Consider the following 27,485-nt stretch of genomic DNA (forward strand, 5'->3'; position numbering starts at 1 on the left):
CCTGGACGTCTGTCGGAAGGGCCGGGGGTTCCAGTATTTGGTGGACTGGGAGGGGTATGGACCCGAAGAACGCTACTGGGTGAAGAGGAGCTTCATCCTGGACCCGGCCCTCCTGGCCGACTTTTACCGGCGGCACCCGGACAAGCCTGGTCGGGCGCCAGGAGGCGCCCGTTGAGGGGGGGGGGGTCCTGTTGTGTGGGCCGCTGAAGAGGAGGTACTGCTGGCCCACCACCACAAGATGGCGCCCTGCTTGAAGTGCGGGCTTCAAGCACGAGAGGGCGTCGGCTTTGCTGGAGGTGACAGCTGTCATCAATCAACACAAGCTGTCACCCATCACCACCACTACAAAGACCGGACTGCAACTCCACCTCCTTGCCGAGAAATCAACTACCATTCAGGTAATTTCTCTGCTGACTGACACGTTGTGTAACAATCTAATCTCATTTGCAGCCGTTGTCCTGTGGTTGTTCCCTTATCTGGGATTTTGGCGTTTGGTGTGACTGCGACGACTGCGCCTCACACTCCAAACAGATAAGTGGTTAATCAGGAGCTGCACGAGTGTGTAATTTGGAGGTGGAGGTTCTCCCTCCTAACTGTGTACAGATTGTGGACCACTGAGTGTGTGAACTCACACTCATCTGGACTGTCTCTGTTCTCTGCCAGCAGTACCGGGTCTGACTGCTGAAGACAGCGGCCACCTGGGGCGCAGGGCTTGGCGGCTCCGGTGTTCTTCAGCTCCGTTGGTGTTGGAAGCTGTGTGGGAATCCGGCTCTTCTCTCTCTAGGCGTCTTCTATCGTCGAGCCTGCCCACACGTCACCTGGTGTATGATTGACAGTCCACCATATTGTTATTGTCTGTACGTTGTTGTGCGATTCACAACATTAAATTGTTACTTTTTGGCTTATCCATTGTCCGTTCATTAACGCCCCCTGTTGTGGGTCCGTGTCACGCCACTTTCACAACAGAGCCTTCAGCTTTCAGGCTCCTCTCCTGTGGAACCAGCTCCCAATTCAGATCAGGGAGACAGACACCCTCTCTACTTTTAAGATTAGGCTTAAAACTTTCCTTTTTGCTAAAGCTTATAGTTAGGGCTGGATCAGGTGACCCTGAACCATCCCTTAGTTATGCTGCTATAGACGTAGACTGCTGGGGGGTTCCCATGATGCACTGAGTGTTTCTTTCTCTTTTTGCTCTGTATGCACCACTCTGCATTTAATCATTAGTGATCGATCTCTGCTCCCCTCCACAGCATGTCTTTTTCCTGGTTCTCTCCCTCAGCCCCAACCAGTCCCAGCAGAAGACTGCCCCTCCCTGAGCCTGGTTCTGCTGGAGGTTTCTTCCTGTTAAAAGGGAGTTTTTCCTTCCCACTGTCACCAAGTGCTTGCTCACAGGGGGTCGTTTTGACCGTTGGGGTTTTTCCATAATTATTGTATGGCCTTGCCTTACAATATAAAGCGCCTTGGGGCAACTGTTTGTTGTGATTTGGCGCTATATAAATAAAATTGATTTGATTTGATTTGAACATTCTGAACATATCGCTTTACTTTTTTGCAAATATGTAATGCAAACCCAGCTACCTGTGGTGTACGGTCAGGGGCGCATCTTTTAACCAAAGTGCACAAACAATCTGATCTCACGCCTGTTTGTGATGGCATCATGAAATGTGATTTAATCTATTAGATCATGAAATGTGTTACGAAATTATTTCCTGATGGTATCATGATATTTGAGGTAATGTGGGAGTGGGGAGAGCGGTTAGGGTTAGGGTTAGGGTTAAAGTAGTGTGCCTAAATTGAGAGAGTGGTGTCAACTCAGAACATGGCACCATTTTGGTTTCAACTGTGCTGAACTACTGAATCTTTTCAACATTTTTTAAAATCATTTAACCACATACAGCAACACATCCAGGTACAGGTGCTATCAAAGTAAATATAAAAATAGTTAAGCTATCAAATTTACATAAATGTACAATTTATGATGATTAATTGAATTAATTTAAAGCCTGATTTGTACTTCTGCAGCTCTGTAACTCTGTGTCATGCAATGACGTGTGTGACAGCTTTAAAGTTCTCCAGATTCTCTGGATTATACTTTATTCTGGACTAATTTGACCCCCAACAATATTTTCTTTCTACAATCATCACCTCCAAATCAAAGGTAAGCTGAACATTTTCCTCTTTTACCAACTTTGTGCTCTAAATGTGTGGATTTTTCAGATCCATTTATCAGCGTACCCACTGTAAAAACTATTAATATATTATGGCAGACGAAGCATTGAAAGCAGAAAAGTGTCAAATCACAGCCTTTTATGTCTGATTTAACAGGTGCACGTCAGGCTTACCAATCTGAACACGGTTTGAAAAAATAAACGGTCGGGCTTTTAATCATGGAAATGACTCCGGTCCCACTTTCATCAAATCAGCGAGTGTCAAAGTGCTGAACTTTAATTTGTACCTCTGTTACTGTGCACATCCAGACTGCTCGGGGTTTTTAATGGAAATACATTACGATCTGATGTGAGCAATATGTTTGTAACAGATTAGTTACAGTAAGGAGGTTCTGAATATCTACAGGGAATCCTAAATCAGAACGTGTGCCTCATTTAATGACCGGGTCAAAATTTCCTCTGAAACGTTTTTCTGCCAAATGCATTTGATTCATTAGCTTCCAAATCTTCCACATGCTAGCAGGAATTTCTAATGGCATAAACAAGAAACTTGTTCCACACAGTTACATTACCGAGCCTGTTAGTGCGTGATGGCGTTTGAATTCTAAATCAGTACATCACTGATTAAAATTGTGTTTTTGTCCTGAGTGAAAAGATGAACCAAAATAATATCTAAAAAGCAGAGGTTGAAAAAAGCCAAAGTTCACCATTAACACAGCTAAACCCATTATATGTAAGAGCTCATTGTTGAGGTGGATCTCTTAACCTATGTGGAAAACATCTTATACAAGTCTGTACTGGATGAAACAACCCTGAATAATCATGTATGTGGCACTACACCGCTGTTTTCTGTTTCACTTGGATATCTGACATGGACAAATTGGGAAAGGTATGAAAGGCTGAGGGATCCTCTGCAGGAAGTTAGAGATATAGGGTACTCGAACAAGACAGTCCATATTTAAAACAAAATAAATTAATAAATAAGTTTGAAAAGGCCAAAAGGTCGGATCAGACATTGCATAAAATATTCGAATATTCATCAAAGTTTCTTAAAAGATCAGCTTTTTCCAACCTTTTTCTTCTTGCTTGAAGCAAGGTAACAAATCAGGGGGAGAATCGGATGCAGGAAAAAGAGAGATATTCTGAAAGAATGAGTGAGTCGGAAGGGGGGGAGTCCATCTTGGTTTGCCATGCTGCCTTCACAATTAAGACATTAATCATTGAGTTCATAGTGCAGAGTCATCGTCCTGCCTGTGGTCAGGCTATCAATCAGGACCTGACATAGGGCTGACCGCATGCTTGTGTGCACGTGCACACGCACACACGCACAGGTCTACACTCTGTCGCACATTTTTCATGCACATACAGGAGTGTCCCAGAGAGAAAATCAGGGCTCTGTGGAGCCTGAAACTTTTTCATTATTGTGAATCCAAAGAAAACATGAGGAAAATCTACATTTATTCATTTTCTCTTCAGTAAATATGTCGTAGGGTGGCACAGGGTTTGGTGGTGAGCACTGATGCCTCACTGATGCCTTTTTGTGGGATATAAATGGGAGTTTTTGTAAACCAGGTTTTGTGTATAGCACTTGAGGTAGTTCTGGTGGGGTGAACAGGCTGGCTGGTCGGAGTTCGTTTGGACTCAGGTAAGCGTGTGTTTTTTTTTTAATTGTTTATAGTTATTTAATTTTTGTTAGCAGAATGGGTCGTTTTATTTTGTTGGTTTTTATTTCCCTGTCCCCTAACCCCAGCCTCACACACTTCTGGCCGTTCGTCTTTGGTGTTGTGGGGTGGTGCAGGTTGGTTGCTGGGCATTCCCATGAGGACCTCTGCACCTGGGGGGGTCCAGGGCTCTTTTCTTAGATTTAGTTGTTTCCCGGTACCTCTCCAGCCTCAGCGTGCCTCTGACCGTTCGCCATTGGCATTGCTGAGGTGTCGGGCAGTGGGGATATACTCCAGTCGGAGCGGTGGGGCCGATCAGTGCCGTACGCCTTTTCCGCTGCCCACTCCTCCCGGTAGGCTGGAGTATAGTCGGGGGGTCGACACCGGCCGTCTTGCCGGTGTCCCCTGCCCTTGGGGGTGGAGCTGGGTTGCGTTTTTCCTATTGGCTTCTCTGGCTTAGTAGTCCTGTGTCGATTGCCATGACGTGTTTCCCGACGGACCTGGAGGGTCTTCGGGTGCTGGGGAGGTCAATGGGGTTTTCTGTAGTTTTTGTTTGCTCTTGGGGTGGTTTTTGGAAATCCCTGGGGGTTTGGGTTTTTTGTTTCCTCCTGTTTCCCCCCGGGGTTTGATGGGACGGTCCTCTGGGGGGGAGGTTGACTGTGGGCCGACCGGCCATGTTGGGCTGGGGTGGAGTTCCTGGGTTGTGGGGGTGTCTCCTGGTGTTTGATGGGACGGTCCTCTGGGGGAGGTTAAGGCTCCCGTGTATGCCTGGGGATTCCTGGATGGCTCCTGCCGTGGTCGTTGCTCCTGGGGTTGACAATGAGGTCCCCTGGGGGAAGTTGGGCTCCACATGTTAGGGGAGGGCATTGTTTGTTTTTTCCTTTGACCTGTGTTCTAGTGTGTTGGGGGGTTTTTGTTGGGGTTTTTGGGTTTGTGTGTTTTTTGTTCCTCCCCAGGGTTTGATGGGACTGTCCTCTGGGGGGGGGGGGGGGGGGGGGTTGGGTTGGGTATTGTGTTTTTCTTTTGTGTTTACCCCGGTGTGCTTCCCTGGGGTATGTTTGTGGTACTCTCTGGGGGGGATGCTGGGGGCCTTTTTTTTTGTGTTTGCCTTTCTACTGCATCTCCCGGCTCTGCTGCCTGCTGTGATCTCTGCCCTCCTCCTGCTTTGGCTTTTGATGTGTGGGATTGTTTTTGGGTCTGGTTTGTGCGGTCGCCGGGAGGCTTCCTGTTGACGGGGGGGGGTACTGTTGTGTGTTGGGGGGGGGGGTTTGGCTGGACAAGGTTGGGTTGTTTTGTGTTTGTTTTCCTTCCCAGGTGATTTGGGGCTGTTCTCTGAGGAAAATGTGCTGCAGAAGAGTCTCTCTCCTCTGTTACGATGATTGGCTGCACCTGTTGCATTCTCGTGCGGCTCTCTATCAATCAATCAATCAATCAATCAACTTTTTTCTTGTATAGGCGCCAAATCACAACAAACAGTTGCCCCAAGGCGCTCCACATTGCAAGGCAAGGCCATACAATAATTATGAAACACAGTCTACGTCTAAAGCAACATAACCAAGGGATGGTCCAGGGTCACCCGATCCAGCCCTAACTATAAGCCTTAGCGAAAAGGAAAGTTTTAAGCCTAATCTTAAAAGTAGAGAGGGTATCTGTCTCCCTGATCTGAATTGGGAGCTGGTTCCACAGGAGAGGAGCCTGAAAGCTGAAGGCTCTGCCTCCCATTCTACTCTTACAAACCCTAGGAACTACAAGTAAGCCCGCAGTCTGAGAGCGAAGCGCTCTAATGGGGTAATATGGTACTACGAGGTCCCTAAGATAAGATGGGACCTGATTATTCAAAACCTTATAAGTAAGAAGAAGAATTTTAAATTCTATTCTAGCATTAACAGGAAGCCAATGAAGGGAGGCCACACGGGTGAGATATGCTCTCTCCTGCTAGTCCCCGTCAGTACTCTAGCTGCAGCATTCTGAACCAACTGAAGGCTTTTAGGGAACTTTTAGGACAACCTGATAATAATGAATTACAATAGTCCAGCCTAGAGGAAACAAATGCATGAATTAGTTTTTCAGCATCACTCTGAGACAAGACCTTTCTGATTTTAGAGATATTGCGTAAATGCAAAAAGGCATCCTACATATTTGTTTAATATGCGCTTTGAATGACATATCCTGATCAAAAATAACTCCAAGATTTCTCACAGTATTACTAGAGATCAGGGAAATGCCATCCAGAGTAACGATCTGGTTAGAACACCATGCTTCTAAGATTTGTGGGGCCAAGTACATAACTTCAGTTTATCTGAGTTTAAAAGCAGGAAATTAGAGGTCATCCATGTCTTTATGTCTGTAAGACAATCCTGCAGTTTAGCTAATTGGTGCGTATCCTCTGGCTTCATGGATAGATAAAGCTGGGTATCATCTGCGTAACAATGAAAATTTAAGCAATACCGTCTAATAATACTGCCCAAGGGAAGCATGTATAAAGTGAATAAAATTGGTCCTAGCACAGAACCTTGTGGAACTCCATAATTAACTTTAGTCTGTGAAGAAGATTCCCCATTTACATGAACAAACTGTAATCTATTAGACAAATATGATTCAAACCACCGCAGCGCAATGCCTTTAATACCTATGACATGCTCTAATCTCTGTAATAAAATTTTATGGTCAACAGTATCAAAAGCAGCACTGAGGTCCAACAGAACAAGCACAGAGATAAGTCCACTGTCCGAAGCCATAAGAAGATCATTTGTAACCTTCACTAATGCTGTTTCTGTACTATGATGAATTCTAAAACCTGACTGAAACTCTTCAAATAGACCATTCCTCTGCAGGTGATCAGTTAGCTGTTTTACAACTACCCTCTCAAGAATCTTTGAGAGAAAAGGAAGGTTGGAGATTGGCCTATAATTAGCTAAGATAGCTGGGTCAAGTGATGGCTTTAAGTAATGGTTTAATTACTGCCACCTTAAAGGCCTGTGGTACATAACCAACTAACAAAGATAGATTGATCATATTTAAGATTGAAGCATTAAATAATGGTAGGACTTCCTTGAGCAGCCTGGCAGGAATGGGGTCTAATAAGCATGTTGATGGTTTGGATGAAGTAACTAATGAAAATAACTCAGACAGAACAATCGGAGAGAAAGAGTCTAACCAAATACCGGCATCACTGAAAGCAGCCAAAGATAACGATACATCTTTGGGATGGTTATGAGTAATTTTTTCTCTAATAGTCAAAATTTGTTAGCAAAGAAAGTCATGAAGTCATTACTAGTTAAAGTTAATGGAATACTCAGCTCAATAGAGCTCTGACTCTTTGTCAGCCTGGCTACAGTGCTGAAAAGAAACCTGGGGTTGTTCTTATTTTCTTCAATTAGTGATGAGTAGAAAGATGTCCTAGCTTCACGAAGGGCTTTCTTATAGAGCAACAAACTCTTTTTCCAGGCTAAGTGAAGATCTTCTAAATTAGTGAGACGCCATTTCCTCTCCAACTTACGGGTTATCTGCTTTAAGCTACGAGTTTGTGAGTTATACCACGGAGTCAGACACTTCTGATTTAAAGCTCTCTTTTTCAGAGGAGCTACAGCATCCAAAGTTGTCTTCAATGAGGATGTAAAACTATTGACAAGATACTCTAACTCCCTTACAGAGTTTAGGTAGCTACTCTGATCTGTGTTGGTATATGACATTAGAGAACATAAAGAAGGAATCATATCCTTAAACCTAGTTACAGCGCTTTCTGAAAGACTTCTAGTGTAATGAAACTTATTCCCCACTGCAGGGTAGTCCATCAGGGTAATGTAAATGTTATTAAAAAATGATCAGACAAAAGGGAGTTTCAGGGAATACTGTTAAGTCTTCTATTTCCATACCATAAGTCAGAACAAGATCTAAAATATGATAAAGTGGTGGGTGGACTCATTTACTTTTTGAGCAAAGCCGATAGAGTCTAATAATAGATTAAATGCAGTGTGAGGCTGTCATTCTCAGCATCTGTGTGGATGTTAAAATCGCCCACTATAATTATCTTATCTGAGCTAAGCACTAAGTCAGACAAAAGGTCTGAAAATTCACAGAGAAACTCACAGTAACGCCAGGTGGACGATAGATAATAACAAATAAAACTGGTTTTTGGGACTTCCAATTTGGATGGACAAGACTAAGAGACAAGCTTTCAAATGAATTAAAGCTCTGTCTAGGTTTTTGATTAATTAATAAGCTGGAATGGAAGATTGCTGCTAATCCTCCGCCCCGGCCCGTGCTACGAGCATTCTGACAATTAGTGTGACTCGGGGGTGTTGACTCATTTAAACTAACATATTCATCCTGCTGTAACCAAGTTTCTGTTAGGCAGAATAAATCCACGACACCTGTGATGTTCACGTGCAGATCTGAGGACTTCCAGCTGGTACCAATGTAGTGATGAAGAACTACATTTAAACCAGCAGTGAGTTGGATAAGATTGCCGGAGAATATGACCTTGTGACAACCGTGTGGGGACGCTGAGGGCCGTTTCAGAGTCTGACATCGCGCCTGTGAAGGAGGACGAGGGTGACAGGCAAAGGTTGTCAGCACACGACAGAGAGTACAGTCTGGGAAAGTCACCTGGGGGGGGTGTTGGCGGAACTCCTGAGTCCTGAATGTTCAGACTCCGACTGTTGAGACGCTGAGAGATCGCGTCGCCTTTTCACCTCACCAGAACTTTGATTATTTAGTATTTCATGTATAGCACAAAGGGAGAAAAATAAATGTGTTTTCTTTTTGGAGCTGCTTCTGATTATTTCATGCTGGGTTCAGTCAGATACTGGACCGCTCCTCAATCCGCGTCTTATCCATAACAAAAAGTCTACTTTTGAAGATATTTTTTGCACATACTACTCCTACTACTACTAGTACTACTACTACTAACAACAACAACAACAATAATCATAACATTTTAAACAACTAAAATGTTTATCAGTAAAACTCTGTACCTAACTTTTACTACAATTCTGCAGTAAGGAATTGACGAACCATATAAAATATGTTTACTTAATTTAACTTGTCTACATAACTAAAGTAGGATGTGAAGCAATATATTTTGTTTTGGAAGCAATATCTAAGCTATGGCACATCTGTTTAGGGTTCTAGCTTTAAAAATCAGGTCAGCTGGAGTGAGAGAAGCCTTGGGGATAGCAATCTTAGCAAACAAAGATGGTTGTATCACTTCCTGTTCCGGAGCACAGTGGTGTTTTTCTGTATCTGTTAGCTGTTTAATCTGCGCAGTTAGATTGATCTAGTTATCTAGATTACGATTTGTTTCCCAGTGTAATCTTACGTGCCTTAACTAAAGCACTCCTTCTGCTGAATCACCTCTAAATTATTTACACATTATTCACTTTGCGTGTTTTTAGGAATCCGCTAGCTTAGCGTAGCTACTAGCTCTTAGCCGATTTAGCATGGCGGCTTCTCCTGTCTCTCCCGCACTTTTCTGCTCTGGGTGTGAAATGTTTAGTTATTCCTCGGCCTCCTTTAGCAGTAACGGTACTTGTAATAAGTGTAGCTTATTCGTAGCTTTGGAGGCCAGGCTGGGCGAATTGGAGACTCGGCTCCGCACCGTGGAAAATTCTACAGCTAGCCAGGCCCCTGTAGTCGGTGCGGACCAAGGTAGCTTAGCCGCCGTTAGTTACCCCCTGGCAGATCCCGAGCAGTCGGAAAGCAAGGCTGACTGGGTGACTGTGAGGAGGAAGCGTAGCCCTAAACAGAAGCCCCGTGTACACCGCCAACCCGTTCACATCTCTAACCGTTTTTTTCCCCACTCGACAACACACCCGCCGAGGATCAAACTCTGGTTATTGGCGACTCTGTTTTGAGAAATGTGAAGTTAGCGACACCAGCAACCATAGTCAATTGTCTTCCGGGGGCCAGAGCAGGCGACATTGAAGGAAATTTGAAACTGCTGGCTAAGGCTAAGCGTAAATTTGGTAAGATTGTAATTCACGTCGGCAGTAATGACACTCGGTCACGCCAATCGGAGGTCACTAAAATCAACATTAAATCGGTGTGTAACTTTGCAAAAACAATGTCGGACTCTGTAGTTTTCTCTGGGCCCCTCCCCAGTCGGACCGGGAGTGACATGTTTAGCCGCATGTTCTCCTTGAATTGCTGGCTGTCTGAGTGGTGTCCAAAAAATGAGGTGGGCTTCATAGATAATTGGCAAAGCTTCTGGGAAAACCTGGTCTTGTTAGGAGAGACGGCATCCATCCCACTTTGGATGGAGCAGCTCTCATTTCTAGAAATCTGGCCAATTTTCTTAAATCCTCCAAACTGTGACTATCCAGGGTTGGGACCAGGAAGCAGAGTTGTAGTCTTACACACCTCTCTGCAGCTTCTCTCCCCCTGCCATCCCCTCATTACCCCATCCCCGTAGAGACGGTGCCTGCTCCCAGACTACCAATAACCAGCAAAAATCTATTTAAGCATAAAAATTCAAAAAGAAAAAATAATATAGCACCTTCAACTGCACCACAGACTAAAACAGTTAAATGTGGTCTATTAAACATTAGGTCTCTCTCTTCTAAGTCCCTGTTGGTAAATGATATAATAATTGATCAACATATTGATTTATTCTGCCTAACAGAAATCTGGTTACAGCAGGATGAATATGTTAGTTTAAATGAGTCAACACCCCCGAGTCACACTAACTGTCAGAATGCTCATAGCACGGGCCGGGGCGGAGGATTAGCAGCAATCTTCCATTCCAGCTTATTAATTAATCAAAAACCCAGACAGAGCTTTAATTCATTTGAAAGCTTGTCTCTTAGTCTTGTCCATCCAAATTGGAAGTCCCAAAAACCAGTTTTATTTGTTGTTATCTATCGTCCACCTGGTCGTTACTGTGAGTTTCTCTGTGAATTTTCAGACCTTTTGTCTGACTTAGTGCTTAGCTCAGATTAGATAATTATAGTGGGCGATTTTAACATCCACACAGATGCTGAGAATGACAGCCTCAACACTGCATTTAATCTATTATTAGACTCTATTGGCTTTGCTCAAAAAGTAAATGAGTCCACCCACCACTTTAATCATATCTTAGATCTTGTTCTGACTTATGGTATGGAAATAGAAGACTTAACAGCATTCCCTGAAAACTCCCTTCTGTCTGATCATTTCTTAATAACATTTACATTTACTCTGATGGACTACCCAGCAGTTGGGAATAAGTTTCATTACACTAGAAGTCTTTCAGAAAGCGCTGTAACTAGGTTTAAGGATATGATTCCTTCTTTATGTTCTCTAATGCCATATACCAACACAGTGCAGAGTAGCTACCTAAACTCTGTAAGGGAGATAGAGTATCTCGTCAATAGTTTTACATCCTCATTGAAGACAACTTTGGATGCTGTAGCTCCTCTGAAAAAGAGAGCTTTAAATCAGAAGTGTCTGACTCCGTGGTATAACTCACAAACTCGTAGCTTAAAGCAGATAACCCGTAAGTTGGAGAGGAAATGGCGTCTCACTAATTTAGAAGATCTTCACTTAGCCTGGAAAAAGAGTCTGTTGCGCTATAAAAAAGCCCTCCGTAAAGCTAGGACATCTTTCTACTCATCACTAATTGAAGAAAATAAGAACAACCCCAGGTTTCTTTTCAGCACTGTAGCCAGGCTGACAAAGAGTCAGAGCTCTATTGAGCTGAATATTCCATTAACTTTAACTAGTAATGACTTCATGACTTTCTTTGCTAACAAAATTTTAACTATTAGAGAAAAAATTACTCATAACCATCCCAAAGACGTATCGTTATCTTGGCTGCTTTCAGTGATGCCGGTATTTGGTTAGACTCTTTCTCTCCGATTGTTCTGTCTGAGTTATTTTCATTAGTTACTTCATCCAAACCATCAACATGTTTATTAGACCCCATTCCTACCAGGCTGCTCAAGGAAGCCCTACCATTATTTAATGCTTCGATCTTAAATATGATCAATCTATCTTTGTTAGTTGGCTATGTACCACAGGCTTTTAAGGTGGCAGTAATTAAACCATTACTTAAAAAGCCATCACTTGACCCAGCTATCTTAGCTAATTATAGGCCAATCTCCAACCTTCCTTTTCTCTCAAAAATTCTTGAAAGGGTAGTTGTAAAACAGCTAACTGATCATCTGCAGAGGAATGGTCTATTTGAAGAGTTTCAGTCAGGTTTTAGAATTCATCATAGTACAGAAACAGCATTAGTGAAGGTTACAAATGATCTTCTTATGGCCTCGGACAGTGGACTCATCTCTGTGCTTGTTCTGTTAGACCTCAGTGCTGCTTTTGATACTGTTGACCATAAAATTTTATTACAGAGATTAGAGCATGCCATAGGTATTAAAGGCACTGCGCTGCAGTGGTTTGAATCATATTTGTCTAATAGATTACAATTTGTTCATGTAAATGGGGAATCTTCTTCACAGACTAAAGTTAATTATGGAGTTCCACAAGGTTCTGTGCTAGGACCAATTTTATTCACTTTATACATGCTTCCCTTAGGCAGTATTATTAGACGGTATTGCTTAAATTTTCATTGTTACGCAGATGATACCCAGCTTTATCTATCCATGAAGCCAGAGGACACACACCAATTAGCTAAACTGCAGGATTGTCTTACAGACATAAAGACATGGATGACCTCTAATTTCCTGCTTTTAAACTCAGATAAATCTGAAGTTATTGTACTTGGCTCCACAAATCTTTGAAACATGGTGTCTAACCAGATCCTTACTCTGGATGGCATTACCCTGACCTCTAGTAATACTGTGAGAAATCTTGGAGTCATTTTTGATCAGGATATGTCATTCAAAGCGCATATTAAACAAATATGTAGGACTGCTTTTTTGCATTTACGCAATATCTCTAAAATCAGAAAGGTCTTGTCTCAGAGTGATGCTGAAAAACTAATTCATGCATTTATTTCCTCTAGGCTGGACTATTGTAATTCATTATTATCAGGTTGTCCTAAAAGTTCCCTAAAAAGCCTTCAGTTAATTCAAAATGCTGCAGCTAGAGTACTGACGGGGACTAGAAGGAGAGAGCATATCTCACCCATATTGGCCTCTCTTCATTGGCTTCCTGTTAATTCTAGAATAGAATTTAAAATTCTTCTTCTTACTTATAAGGTTTTGAATAATCAGGTCCCATCTTATCTTAGGGACCTCGTAGTACCATATCACCCCAATAGAGCGCTTCGCTCTCAGACTGCAGGCTTACTTGTAGTTCCTAGGGTTTGTAAGAGTAGAATGGGAGGCAGAGCCTTCAGCTTTCAGGCTCCTCTCCTCTGGAACCAGCTCCCAATTCGGATCAGGGAGACAGACACCCTCTCTACTTTTAAGATTAGGCTTAAAACTTTCCTTTTTGCTAAAGCTTATAGTTAGGGCTGGATCAGGTGACCCTGAACCATCCCTTAGTTATGCTGCTATAGACTTAGACTGCTGGGGGGTTCCCATGATGCACTGAGTGTTTCTTTCTCTTTTTGCTCTGTATGCACCACTCTGCATTTAATCATTAGTGATCGATCTCTGCTCTCCTCCACAGCATGTCTTTTTCCTGGTTCTCTCCCTCAGCCCCAACCAGTCCAGGCAGAAGACGGCCCCTCCCTGAGCCTGGTTCTGCTGGAGGTTTCTTCTTGTTAAAAGGGAGTTTTTCCTTCCCACTGTCGCCAAGTGCTTGCTCACAGGGGGTCGTTTTGACCGTTGGGGTTTTTACGTAATTATTGTATGGCCTTGCCTTACAATATAAAGCGCCTTGGGGCAACTGTTTGTTGTGATTTGGCGCTATATAAATAAAATTGATTGATTGATAGGTTGTGATGCCAATTTGGGATAGCATAAAGGCGAAGAAAACATGAAAATGTGCAAAAGAAAATACAAATATGACACATATTAAGCATTACAACTGAGGTACACATCAATTCCACACACACACACACACTACAATTTCCACATGCATTTAAAAAAAAACAACGATAGAAACAGTATTAGCGTATGACAGGATCCCAATGAGCTATATTACAGGTGTCATATATAAAAAAATTGATTGACTGATTGATTGATTGGATGTAACATTTTTTGTTTTTTTTCTTTGTTGGTGTCATATTGAAAAAAAAAAAGAACAAATGATACACTGAATATAATATAAAAACATGTATACCTGGAGTGTAATTTGTATTTACATTTTGTAACAATCTGGAAAGACTCTTCAGTCACACACAAGCTCGAAAAACACTGGTTAAATGTCGTTAATGTCGTTCTTGTTTCCACTGTACTGAAAACATACCAAACTCTGATTTTTTCTATGTTACACCCACATTTTTGACATATCTATTACTAATATAATTAAGGCAAAGCCTTGGACTGAACATCGACGTAGGTTGATGTAAATTTTGAAGACTGCTCAGAATGTGAATTTCAACAAAATATTTCTTGAAATGGGCGGGGACACTGGCGATCGTAACATGATTGCAACAAAAGTCAAATAAATTTGATTCAGGGAAATAAATTGGCAGGAAACATGGCCTAGAATAAAATATTCTTAATTCTGTATGTTATTTTCACACTCATGTGAATATTCTGCCTCAGGTTTAAAGAATATCACAGATTCTTGATCAATTTTGTTGACGCAGACAACAGCCAACAGAAATCTGAGTGGCACACTAAGACATTTGAACATTTCCTGTTTCATTGTGACTGATAAATTAGCACTTCCTGTTTGAGTGTGAGCTATCCACTGAGTTTCTGTGAGATTCCATGGGATCTTATCTGTCAATCCAGGAAGTGTTTGACATTTGAACATTTCCTGTTTTACTGTGGATTTGAAAATTGGCACTTCCTGTTTGAAAGCTGAAAGGTTTTTGCCATGCTAATGCTCCCCTGAAGCATTTACTCAAAATAAAGTCTAAAGAACCTAAATGACATGGTGAGATGCTGACGAGCTTCGCTCGTTCATGTCCGCGACATATGCATATTAAAAACAAAACATAGAATGCAAAATTTGGGTAGCATGGCCCTCCTCGGCACAGGCCAGTATTTCATAAAACATAATGATGACACACCAAGAGGATTATGCATCACATCTATCAGTATCATGGGGCCATACTGCAGACCAGCAATTCACAATGCATTCATGAGATAAATGATAGAAAATACAGATTACTTTCATAATAATATCAGGATATTGAACATTGTGTAGGAATATTTTTCCATCGCCCAGCTTTGAGTTGGTACGGACAAGACACCAGTCTTGTTGCCTCTAATTTGTTTTTATATCGCTCCGGGGCAGTATTATCCAAACCCTCTGAATAGTTGAAGGCCCCAACAACAGAAATACAACTAAATTCAAACAAATAATTACTTAAATTTGTAATTCAAGAGCAAATACCACTCACAAATATATATATATATATATATATATATATATATATATATACACACACAATGTTTTTCGATGGTAAAACACATCGACATCCACGAAGCAAACCAGAAGTGATGTTGCCATGATGGAATCAGTTCTTCCCACATGCTACTTTAGATCACATTACATGACTATTCAGAGTGGCGGCGCCCTCTGGTTCTCGGGGTCCTCATGGCGGATGAGGCCTCACTTAATGTTCGGTATAAGCAACAGATTTGTCATGTCGTACGGCTCTCGAAAAAGAGCTGTATCTCCACCTGGTGGACATTTAATGCAGGTACAATTGAATTTTTGGTACAAGTCACAGGACCTCAGAAAATAGTCATTAAAAACTACGACTTATAGTCCAGAACATATAAATACAGAGAGTAGGGCCAATACAGGCCCTGAGGAATCCATCAGCCATAATGTGAAGCAGATGAGATTCCACATCTGTCCTAGTCAGGATGTCAGTCCTTTGCAGGTTACCCCCCCACCCCCACCCCCACCCCCAACCCCAAGGCAAGACCAGTGCCCATTTAGACCTGAGTTGACTGGGACAAGACAGAAGAAGTGTGTTGTCCAAGGCTACTGAAAATAACACGAACGGGTTTGCAACTGTTAATAATTTCCATCCTTACTGACCTCCTCCTCTGGTGTGACGTTAATGAAAACAGTTGTACCTGGGCCATCATGGCTTCCTTGTACTGCTTCTTCTGAGTGACTTTGATTGGTGGTTTCTTGGTAATGGCAGAAACTAGGAAGTTCATGAGGATATCCTCACAGTTAGACATGCGGTCCACCATGGCGAGTAGGTTGGCAGGGACATAGTGGGTGAACAAGTAGTGGTAATATCTGAGATACACAGAGGAAAGAAAGCATGTGTCGTTATTCATTTCAGTTTTTTTAACTGTACTGCTGTTGTTTTCTATTCTATATGGGTGCTGTGCTGCACGCTCAGCACAATGGAAGTACTAGATCACTGTTGAGTGTTACCTCTGTGCCAAGGTCTGCCATCCCTCCATTTCTCACTCTCTCACATGCATATATATATATATATATATATATATATATATATATATATATATATATATATATATATATATATGCATTTTTTTTTAAATGTTTTTCCACAAACACACTAAATGTCCTAACTCGTACACAACAATGAGAGATGTTTATCTGCATAACAATATACTTCATATGTCTCTGAATAGTAACAATGTTGCCACTCATCACAGTCCATAAATTAGTTTTCTTCTTTTGATGGCAGACATTATGCCTTTAAGAGTCATTTGACAGTCAAACAACAGAGAGATGATGGAACATTATATTATTTCATATTTTCTTTCCATTTAACCATTAACACACTTCCATGTAGTTGTTTTTGGAAGTGAGATGCAAACAGATCCTTAATGTGGTCTGAACTGTAAAGTGTACTCCACAAGTCTGCGGTGGGATGATCATGAGGGTATGGGATTAAAGTTCATGTGGCTAATGTGGCTTGAATGAATGAGTGAGTGAGTGTATCCACTTTCTTTGAGGCTCAATAACTCCAAAACTAAGAACGCCAGCATCTTGTTATTTACTATTTTACATGCTGACATATATGAAACAGGGTTGGTGGCCAAGCGGATAGTGCGCTTGGTTTCAGTGCGTAAGATTCCTGGTTCAAACCCCATTCCTGCCACATTTCTCCATGTAATGTGGAGTTGCGTCAGGAAAGCATAAATAGCGTTAGAAATACGGGGACATGCTATTCTATTCTAAATTACAAGTGTCCCAAGTTACAGAGTATTACTACTGTTCTGAGAGTAGATGTTCAGCTCATCCCATTGTAAAAGTGTTCCATGATGCATATCACCAAATTGCTGACACACATCCAAAATGTCCTCCTAGTTATCTGATTTCTACCTAACTGCTTTTCAAAATGGCTAACGTACAAAATATCCTTGTATTTGGTTAAACTATCTGATCCTTTTAGAGCTGTCTAATTGATTAAACCATCTGATCTTTTTATAGATGTCTAATTAAATCAAAGTATCTGCATCTATTTGGACAGCATGATGGAACACTCTGAGTTATTACGTGACACTACTCTATACTGCAGACATACACAAACACTATAACATTTTTACATAACAACCTTGAATGCAACGTGAGCAGACAGCCGTTAATACCCGCCTACTTCACCTCACTTTGCAGCCAAGCACATATTGACTGATTCACAAGTCTAAGGACCGCCCACATGGGGGCCAGCTTAGGCATAGAAATAAAAGTTAGTGTAGAATGGAGATGTGGGCTCATTGTATCATGGTTTGAACTTTTCAATACAACATCTAAACTTTGACGTCTGTTTCCTGTCCAGTCCTTTTTGAGATCACTCACCACATAAAAGAACCCAACACTATGGTGATCAACAGTACCATGACTTCATTTTTTCAGTGCATCATCAGGAGTACAGAGGCACTGATAAAGACCTACTCAAAAAATATCACAATATCACAATATCATGGTCTGTAGAGCCCATGTTACTGTGTTTTACTAATCACACCGAAATATTTGTTTTGTGATGTTGTGTTTTGTCCAGGCCATGGTGCATGACTGAGGCCTACTGTGTACCTTGCCCAAGCCTGGAATGAAACAAATTTCAAAAGTCCCCTTCACATCCTAGACAGACTACTGTCTTGCCACATTCCATTTGGATGATACATATTATCTCAAAGTGACTAGGAGAAACGACATGCCTCATTTCCTGGAAATGACAGGGTGATCACTTGGATTATAACAACTTTAAGGGTATTAGATTGCTAAGCAGGTTCCAATGTGGACTGCTTGAAGCTCAGCAACCATGACAGTCTGGTTGCTCCTCAAAACCAACCATAGACCATGTCCTAATTTGTTGAGTACTGAGTGAAAGCAAGAATTTCAGCAGATGTTTACAAAGCTTCCAATTTGTTTGACCAAGATACTCTGATAATTTGCAATATCCCAGATATGTTGCTGGACATGATGTCCAGGCTGGTACTTAAACGGTGGGTACAGAGGCAAAGAATCTGATTTCCACCCATTGGTCCCTGGAGTCCATGAGGGATCTGTTCCAGTCCTGACTGTATTCTAGGGCAGTGACTTGGTTATGTTTGTTAGTTCATTGACCTCCAGTTTTCAGATGATGGTTACAGCTCTGGAAAAGGTAAGAGAGGAGTCGAGCAGTGCAAGTGTCTTGGCTCAAGACCAAGGTAAAGACTTTCAGTGAGCTCCAGGAAATCAGCCTATGAGATTGAGAGATTCCTGAGAAGAATGTCAGTGGACAGAAACATATGGCATTACCGCTACCTGTGTAGGAAGACAAATACCCAAGTCTGAAGACTCGTGTTGTGTTCCAGTCTTATTGTATGGTTGTGAGACCTGGATGATAACCAGTGGATGAAGGTAAGACAAGTCACTCATACAGTAAGAGCGCTTGTATGCTTTGTGGGCATCAGCTGTGAGATTACAGCCAAGTGCCTTATTTGCTAAATCATGACCAGGCATACAGATGCCTCACTGCTGAGAACCCCAACATTTAGCTGTGACATATTGTGAAGCCTTTTGGTTTGAGTGGAACCCTAAACTGCAGCTCTCCCGGGGTGGTCACCAGTTAGGACCTAAAGCAGTTACAATGGTGTGTAACAGAAGTCAGCAGGTGATGTTGTGCAGAAGAAGTTAAATAAAGCTCACTGGCCAAGGCCAAAAGACTCTAGCGACATGCACTAGAGGTTATGGGAATAAACCTTGAGGTAAGAGTGCCTGCCTCCCATTCTGGGGGTTGTGAGTTCAATCCTAGAGTGGGAAAAAGCAATGCAGATTACAGGTGGATGCGGCCACTTTTTTGTCACTATTTTTGCTGTTTTTACCCCATAATTCCATAGCATTCAGTCAGAGATAATCCAAACTGGACCTTTTGGAATCTTTATGTCTACATACAGTAAATAATGTTGAATACATTTCAATATGATTGCAGCATTTTTAAACATTGACCCCTGTTAATTCTACCCGGTTCTTATTGTAATACTGTCCCTTACAAAGTACATTCAAACCCCGAACATAGCCAACAAGTGGTTTTTATACAATGAAAATTCAGTATGGTATATCTTATATGAGTATATTATATTCCAATTCTAAGGTGCAACTATGCTAGTATACTAAGGTATATCTAAATATATAAAAAGGAAGAGTAAAATAGAAGAGTAGAAAAGAGTAGAGTAGAGCCACTTAAGACAATGTAGCTGGTACAGTAGGTGTGTTTTATTCCCACACCTAACCTTATTGGCTCATGTACACAGAGGGGTAACCCCACCCCTTGTCTTCAACCAACAGTTGTTCGGTACCTGGTGGACCCTAACTCCTTTGTTTGGACTTTCTGATCAGATAAAACCAGTTCAGACCAGGTGACATGCATACTCAAACAGATAACTGGTAAAGGCTTACTTGTGTGAACCGCCTTGAGGAAACTTTGTTGTGATTTGGAGCTATATACAGTAGTGTTCAGAATAATAGTAGTGCTATGTGACGAAAAAGATTAATCCAGGTTTTGAGTATATTTCTTATTGTTACATGGGAAACAAGGTACCAGTAGATTCGGAAGATTCTCACAAATCCAACAAGACCAAGCATTCATGATATGCACACTCTTAAGGCTATGAAATTGGGCTATTAGTAAAAAAAGTAGAAAATGGGGTGTTCACAATAATAGTAGCATCTGCTGTTGACGCTACAAACTCAAAACTATTATGTTCAAACTGCTTTGTTCGCAATCCTGTGAATCACTAAACTAGTATTTAGTTGTATAACCACAGTTTTTCATGATTTCTTCACATCTGCGAGGCATGGAGTCAACCAACTTGTGGCACCTTTCAGCTGTTATTCCACTCCATGATTCTTTAACAACATTCCACAATTCATTCACATTTCTTGGTTTTGCTTCAGAAACAGCTTTTTTGATGTCACCCCTCAATTGGATTTAGGTCCGGGGATTGGACAGGCCACTCCAAAACATTCATTTTGTTGGTTTGGAACCAAGATTTTGCTTGTTTACTAGTGTGCTTGGGGTCATTGTCTTGTTGAAACACCCATTTCAAGGGCATGTCCTCTTCAGCATAAGGCAACATGACCTCTTCAAGTATTCTGACATATCCAAACTGATCCATCATACCTGGTGTGCGACATAATGGCCCAACACCATAGTAGGAGAAACATGCCCATATCATGATGCTTGCACCACCATGCTTCACTGTCTTCACTGTGAACTGTGGCTTGAATTCAGAGTTTGGGGGTCGTCTCACAAACTGTCTGTGGCCCTTGGACCCAAAAAGAACAATTTTACACTCATCAGTCTACAAAATATTCCTCCATTTCTCTTTAGGCCAGCTGATGTGTTCTTTGGCAAATTGTAACCTCTTCTGCACATGTCTTTTATTTAACAGAGGGACTTTGTGGGGGATTATTGCGATAAATTAGCTTCACACAGGCGTCTGCTAACTGTCACAGCACTTACAGGTAACTCCAGACTGTATTTGATCATCCTGGAGCTGATCAATGGGTGAGCCTTTGCCATTCTGGTTATTCTTCTATCCATTTTGATGGTTGTTTTCTGTTTTCTTCCATGCGTCTCTGTTTTTTTTTGTCCATTTTAAAGCACTGGAGATCATTGTAGATGAACAGCCTATAATTTTTTGCACCTGCGTATAGGTTTTCCCCTCTCCAATCAACTTTTTAATCAAACTACGCTGTTCTTCTGAACAATGTCTGGAACGTCCCATTTTCCTCAGGCTTTCAAAGAGAAAAGCATGTTCAACAGGTGCTGGCTTCATCCTTAAATAGGGGACACCTGATTCACACCTGTTTGTTCCACAAAACTGACAAACTCACTGACTGAATGCCACACTACTATTATTGTGAACACCCCCTTTTCTACTTTTTTTTTTTTTTTACTAATAGCCCAATTTCATAGCCTTAAGAGTGTGCATATCATGAATGCTTGGTCTTGTTGGATTTGTGAGAATCTACTGAATCTACTGGTACCTTGTTTCCCATGTAACAATAAGAAATATACTCAAAACCTGGATTAATCTTTTTAGTCACATAGCACTACTATTATTCTGAACACTACTGTAAATGGAAATGAATTGATGAATTGAAACTAAAACTCACTAAAACATCTAGCCATTTAAGCATAGAAAATACTCAATATAGTAAAAAATAAAATATAACAAATATGCACAGATATATCTACCTGGTTATAGCTGTCACCTTTGGATGCTATCATGCAGTTTTGTGTCAGCCGTAATATATTGAAGCTCGCTTATAAGTGATGTTTAGTCCCCTTAAGAGGTAGCAGTTAGGTCAAAATAAATTGGGTTTGCCAAGGTTGTAGTTTTACTATGTTTTTCCTCAGATTCCAAAGAACGAAGCTGAGTGAAGAGTCTACAAATCCACTGATGTTTTCATCATTTTGGGTACATAATGTGTAATAATTCATCAATTTTATATGATCCCAAAGAATAGTTATTATTAAAGTCATTATTTCACTCAGAAGGCAGGTAAATCCTAATTTGGAGATATTAAAATGGATACACTTGATGGCTGCCCAGTACAAAACTTGCATTTTCTTACCTGTGATAGAAGGCTGCTCCTGTAAGGACCATGGAGTAGTCATTGGTCCACTTAGAGGTGTAACCCCATCGTGATCTGGAACTATCCCAGTAGTGGCTCCTTGCTGGATAACCTACAATCCGCTCTGGAAAGCTTTGCCATACAATGAAGGCAAAATCCACCTGGAGGAGCAGAATGGATGTTCAGAGACAGAGGAGGAGAAGAAATAGATAACAGGAGGTAGAAGGAAGAAATCTGAGGTGTAGAAACAAAGGTAATATGGAAGGGTGAAGACAAATGCAGAAACTAAAGAGGTAAATGCTCTAATATGCTTGATGTCACATTGAAAGAACACTGAAACTCATTCAGAATAATACAATACAAATAATTTTATTCAGAACAGATTCATAGTTAGGTTCACAATTATTTGGACAGTATCAAAGCTTGTGTTACTTCATTATTTGAGAAGCAACATATATATTGGAAAATGTACACGTAGATTCTCTGTTGACCAACACTTTTAAATACAGTACAATCCCAAATCAGAAAAAGTTGAAAATTTGGGAATGTTTAGATAATGCAAATCCCCTCTCCCTATCCCTGCACTGGTACTTTGACTTCTATTTCATTGCAGACAGAATGAAAACAGGTTATTTCATGTTTAGTCAAGTCAGCTTCATTTCATTCGTTAATATACATCCATTCTTGCAACACGTACCAAAAAGAGTTGGGATGCAAAAGCATTTACCACATTGTCCTTCTTCACACCACAGCTGCTGAATGTAATTAATAAAGTAACTCATCATCTAACTTGGTTATTTTTAAGATTCAGTACTCAGAAAAGTAATTATTAGTTACTTTTCTGATTGCTCAATCTTAAGAGTAACCAAGCTAGATTACTAGTTGCCTTATTAGTTACATTACTTAGTAGTTGCAAGTTTTCAGCAGCTTCTAATAAAGTAATTCCATAAAGCTGCTAATGAAGTAACTGCATAAAGTAACTGCATAAAGTAACTGCATAAAGTAACTGTATAAAGCAACTAAAAAAGTAATTAAAAAAGTAACTTTTCAAAGTTACTTTGACAACACTGATTACTTTATTAGCGTAATGTAATGTATTACTTTTGATTATTTTCTGATAACTTTTCTAAGGGCCCCTTCACACATAACATCAGGAATCAGGGCGAATCACGGCAAAACAGCCTGAATGAGCAAACCACAAAATCATATATCCGACCTTGGGAGGGACACACGGTCAGACAGGCTTGAACGATCCCGCTGCGACAGTTTGACATGCCACATGTGTGTTGATTTTTTGCAAATGTTTTAAACTGGACAACAAATCAGAAAATCTGGCAGTGGAGACCTCACAGTGATTACTGTCAAACTTTTAATAAAAGTTCTTCAGTATAACGTGATGTTCTCTGCAGGGTCACCTGCAGAGAACATCTGATCCTCACTCCTTTCTCCCAGTGTCCCCCTCTTTTCTGTCCCCCAGAACAACAACATTCTAAAACTGACCGGTTCATCTGGAATGGTCACCAGATTTGTTGCTAGTCATTAGAGAGGACTTGTATTCACTATAGGGAAGATCCACACTGAGACAGAAGTGGCTACACAGACAAGCTGTGGTGGTACAAATTCAAAATAAGGATCAATAAAATTTGTCTCACTGGTTTTTACTGACCCACGTTATTCAGGAATATGCCATCGCTGCACTGTAAAACAGAATGTTTAAATTAAAAAGATTAAATAGTGTAAACAAAAAACCCAACATTCTACTTAAATATTTTAAGTTTATGTAACATGGTCTTGCTTTTTGAGTAAATTAAACTCTGAATGTTTGATTGACTTGAACTAATTGTATATTAACTGAGAAAAACTTCAAAGCATAACTTAAGCACAACTTAAAATAATTAAGCAATCGTATATGAAAATATTTTAGTTGACTTGATTAATACTTTAGCAGGAATGGTGGACAAGCGGTTAGTGCACTTGGTTTCGGTGCAGTAGGTTCTTGGTTCAAACCCCACTTCTGCTACATTTCTTGTTGTGTGTCAGGAAGGGCATCTGGCGTAAAACTTGTGCCAGATCAACCTCAGATCTGCTGTGGCGCCCCCGAGTGGAAAACAAGTGAGCAGTGGAAGGGAGTAACTTTTACTTAATGAACACTTTAATATAACTGTAATGAGGTACAAGTAGCATATAATCGAAACTTTTAAGTTCTGGAAACAATTGACTTTTAAGTTTATGAACTCTTAAGTTTTAAGTTTATTTGATTTATTTTGTTTATTTTTGAGTTCTGCTAACTTCATGGGGTTTATAATGTGCACAACAAAGATGCCACACAACGTAGGCCCAATAAATATTTTGACAATTGATTTTCTTATAGTATACAAATGTAATCCCTATTTTAACTCGTAACGGTAATTTCATTACATATTGCTTTTCAGTAGCATTAATTTTGTTATTTAATTATGTATTTCTTACTAGTTGCTCTAACACTGCATGTTGTCCACTTGTTGTCCAGTGCCCTTTTTGTTCTCTTTGTGTGTGGGTTAAGTCATGAACTATGTGAAGGACACTTTGTATTCCTAAAATTCTCAGTTGAAACCTGACTGGATCCAACTTCTCAGTTGCGCCAAGCCCCACAGGTTTGGTTGAGTGAAGCATTTTTATTTGTGTCTCCGCTCACTCTGAGTATGGAAAACAGTGTTTTTCCCTTTTGAGGTTCACCACGCCAATAAAAAAAGATATTTCGTTTGGCATTGCACCGAGCTCTTGGCGTCCTTGAAGAAGGTTGAGCTGCCTGGTAAAGACGCTCTTCTGAATTCAAAAACATGACTGAGATGCACCGGCTTCAGAGAATAAAGGGATCAGCACAAAATGAAATACTCAGTAACACACACCAACCCTAGGAGCCGGGGGAGAAAATTAATTACCAGAATAGTACAGGTAGAGAGGCAGAGCGGGGAGGGCGAGAACAGAAAGTGGATATTCTCCAGTGATACCTCGCGGCTTCTGTCATGAATCGCATGAGCAATTACTGTATAGTGTCGGCGCCAAGTCAAGAGAAAGGTTGGAGCTGCCATTCTCAGCGTTCCCCCCGAAGAACAGACGCATTGACTGTGAACACACATAGTGTGTGTGTATGTGTTTTTGTGTCTTTACAGCTTTGCTCAAAGGATTAATGATATCATGTAAATATTATTTTGCCTTCAGAGATTAAAAGACTCTTTATAATGCAAAGTGACGTCTAAGTGGGTGTGAGCAAGTGAATCCAATTTTTTTTCAATCAGAATATGTCTGTCGTAATTATGGTTTGAAACAGAAGCTCAGTACGGTTGAGGACTATAGAGGAGGATTGATAGTTGAAGACAGAATGTGTGTGTTAGCGTCTAATACATTCTAATAATCTGCAAGGTCAAAGTTGATAGAAGAAGCAGAGGGTCAATCCAGCACCAGATCTCATAAATCTCACCTGATATTTGGCTTTAACTTGTCTGATTTTATGTGAGGTACAGGAGTTACACCACATTTGGAATGCTGACGCTTTCTCGCCTTGTCCAAATGTGCAGATGTGGATTCTGTTCTCCCTGTGCAGTGATGACGTGATGATATATGGGATTTATATTTGTATATTTATATTTATTACCTCCGCCAAGGAGGTTATGTTTTCGGTCGTGTTTGTTTGTTTGTCTGTCTGTTTGTCAGCAGGATAACTCAAAACGTTTTGAACGGATTTTGATGAAATTTTGTGGAGTGGTTGGAAATGACAAGAGGAACAAGTGATTAAATTTTAGTGGTGATCCAGATTATGATCCGGATCCAGGAATTTTTTTAAAGGATTCTTCACCATTGCGGGATAGGGGGAATTTTGACATCCTAGTTTCTAACTCCACAAAAACAAGGCAGAAAGGCTTGAAAAAAATTAGGGTGTAACATAGTCAAATGTTCTATCAAACAACAAAGTTTGGTGATGATCGGATCTGGATTCTGGATCTGGTGATCCAGAATATGCAAAAATATAGGGAAAATAGAAAATGTGTCAGTGTGAGATGACAAGTGAAGCTAGAGATGCACAACTAACACCAAATTGTAGCTGAATCTGTACTGATTCAGTAAGGTGTCATCAGATTTGATGTAGCTTCAAATGTTATGGAGCTAGATCCAGAAGAAAACCGCCATTACCGAAAAATCGTTTTTATACAATAACCTTTGAACTAATAAAGACAAAAGTGATTCCAAGTTCTAGTGGTATGTTTTCATGGTCAAGGATGTCAAATATAAAGGAAAGAAAAGTGAATGTATCATAGTTTTGGTTGTAACACTGAATTGTTGAATAGATCACTGTGCCAAGGAGGGAATCTCTTTAGGGTCAGTGACACTATGGCCTTGTTTAGATAAGTGTTTTATAAATGTTAAAAAATTCATATATTTGCAGTTTAGTTGAATAATAAATTGAATTTTGTCTATTTGTTTTTGTCTATAAGCACATGCAATATCAATATCAGTGGTCAGATGACAGTAGCTTCTGGGAAAGGTGCAAGTTGCAATAAATGTAATAATAATGTGATGCCACGTGCTAAGGATACATGCTATCCAGTCACAGCAGATGAAACTTTTTTTTACTACTGAGCAAACATCATTGTTAGACTTTTTTAGGTTCAATGATTCCACGGCGTGTAGATGTTATGGCGTCAGTGACCCCATGGCCTTGGCGGAGGTTTGCACTCTCTGAGTGCTTCTAGTATTTGTAATAAAATTTATATTTGTATTTGTTTTTTTTTATTATTATTTTCATTTTTGATACTCTGTGTGCTTCTTGTCCTGTGTGCTGCTATACAAAGGCTGCTAGAACCTCAATTTCCCTGAGGGAGTCTTCCCAAAGGATCAATAATGTTCTCATCTAATCTAATCTAATCTAATCCAAAATGGATGAAACTGAATGGATGGATGGTTATTGTTTGTTTTGTCTCCTTCAGTGTTTTTCTCCCATTTGAACTCTTTTCTGATTGCCTCTGTTTTCTTTGAACATCCTCACAGTTTCTCTCTATGGTTTTGCTGTCCTCACATCAGTCCACTGTCATTCCCCGTGACAGTATTTATTCCTCTGCTTCTCCTGTGTTCCTTCTCTGATTCCCCACTGTGATTTATTGTTGTTGTGTTGTGTTTTCCATAGGGTACTTGGGACCTTGGGACAGTGTACTGGTTTCTCTTCAGTTATAGTTTTGTGCACTCTGCTGCTTTATGTTATTCCTCATATTTGTGTCCCTTTTCTCTGCACTTTTTGGCTTCTCCCTCATGTCCCCTAATAATAGTTTAATATTAGTCTCCTCATGTTTTTGGTCTTTCGTTGTAATCTGTTGTCGTAGTTTACTTGTGTGTTGCTACTTGTGGAATTGATCCCTTGCTCTCTCATGAATCAACACTTCTGTCATTAATTAGACTGTCTTTATAAAGTGTCTCCTATTCATATACCTCTGGCCAGATAGTTGTTGGTTCCATCAATCAATCAATCAATCAATTTTATTTATATAGCGCCAAATCACAACAAACAGTTGCCCCAAGGTGCTTTATATTGTAAGGCAAGGCCATACAATAATTACGTAAAAAC

At 40.6% G+C, this 27,485-nt stretch overlaps 1 protein-coding gene across 1 annotated transcript in view; it reads right to left on the reverse strand.

Annotated features, from left to right (window-relative positions):
* Positions 1 to 27,485, reverse strand: part of LOC117502538 (exostosin-1) — an 851,279-nt gene that overhangs the window by 12,574 nt on the left and 811,220 nt on the right. Inside the window, exons 11-12 of the mRNA XM_034161580.1 lie at positions 21,890 to 22,050; positions 15,919 to 16,090 (exon numbers count right to left, since the gene is read on the reverse strand). Of these exons, the coding sequence (XP_034017471.1) occupies positions 15,919 to 16,090; positions 21,890 to 22,050 (333 nt within the window). The remainder of the gene's footprint in view (positions 1 to 15,918; positions 16,091 to 21,889; positions 22,051 to 27,485) is intronic.

The sequence above is a fragment of the Thalassophryne amazonica genome, chromosome 21 (genome assembly GCF_902500255.1).
Source record: "Thalassophryne amazonica chromosome 21, fThaAma1.1, whole genome shotgun sequence".
In the NCBI taxonomy this organism is placed as follows: Eukaryota; Metazoa; Chordata; class Actinopteri; order Batrachoidiformes; family Batrachoididae; genus Thalassophryne; species Thalassophryne amazonica.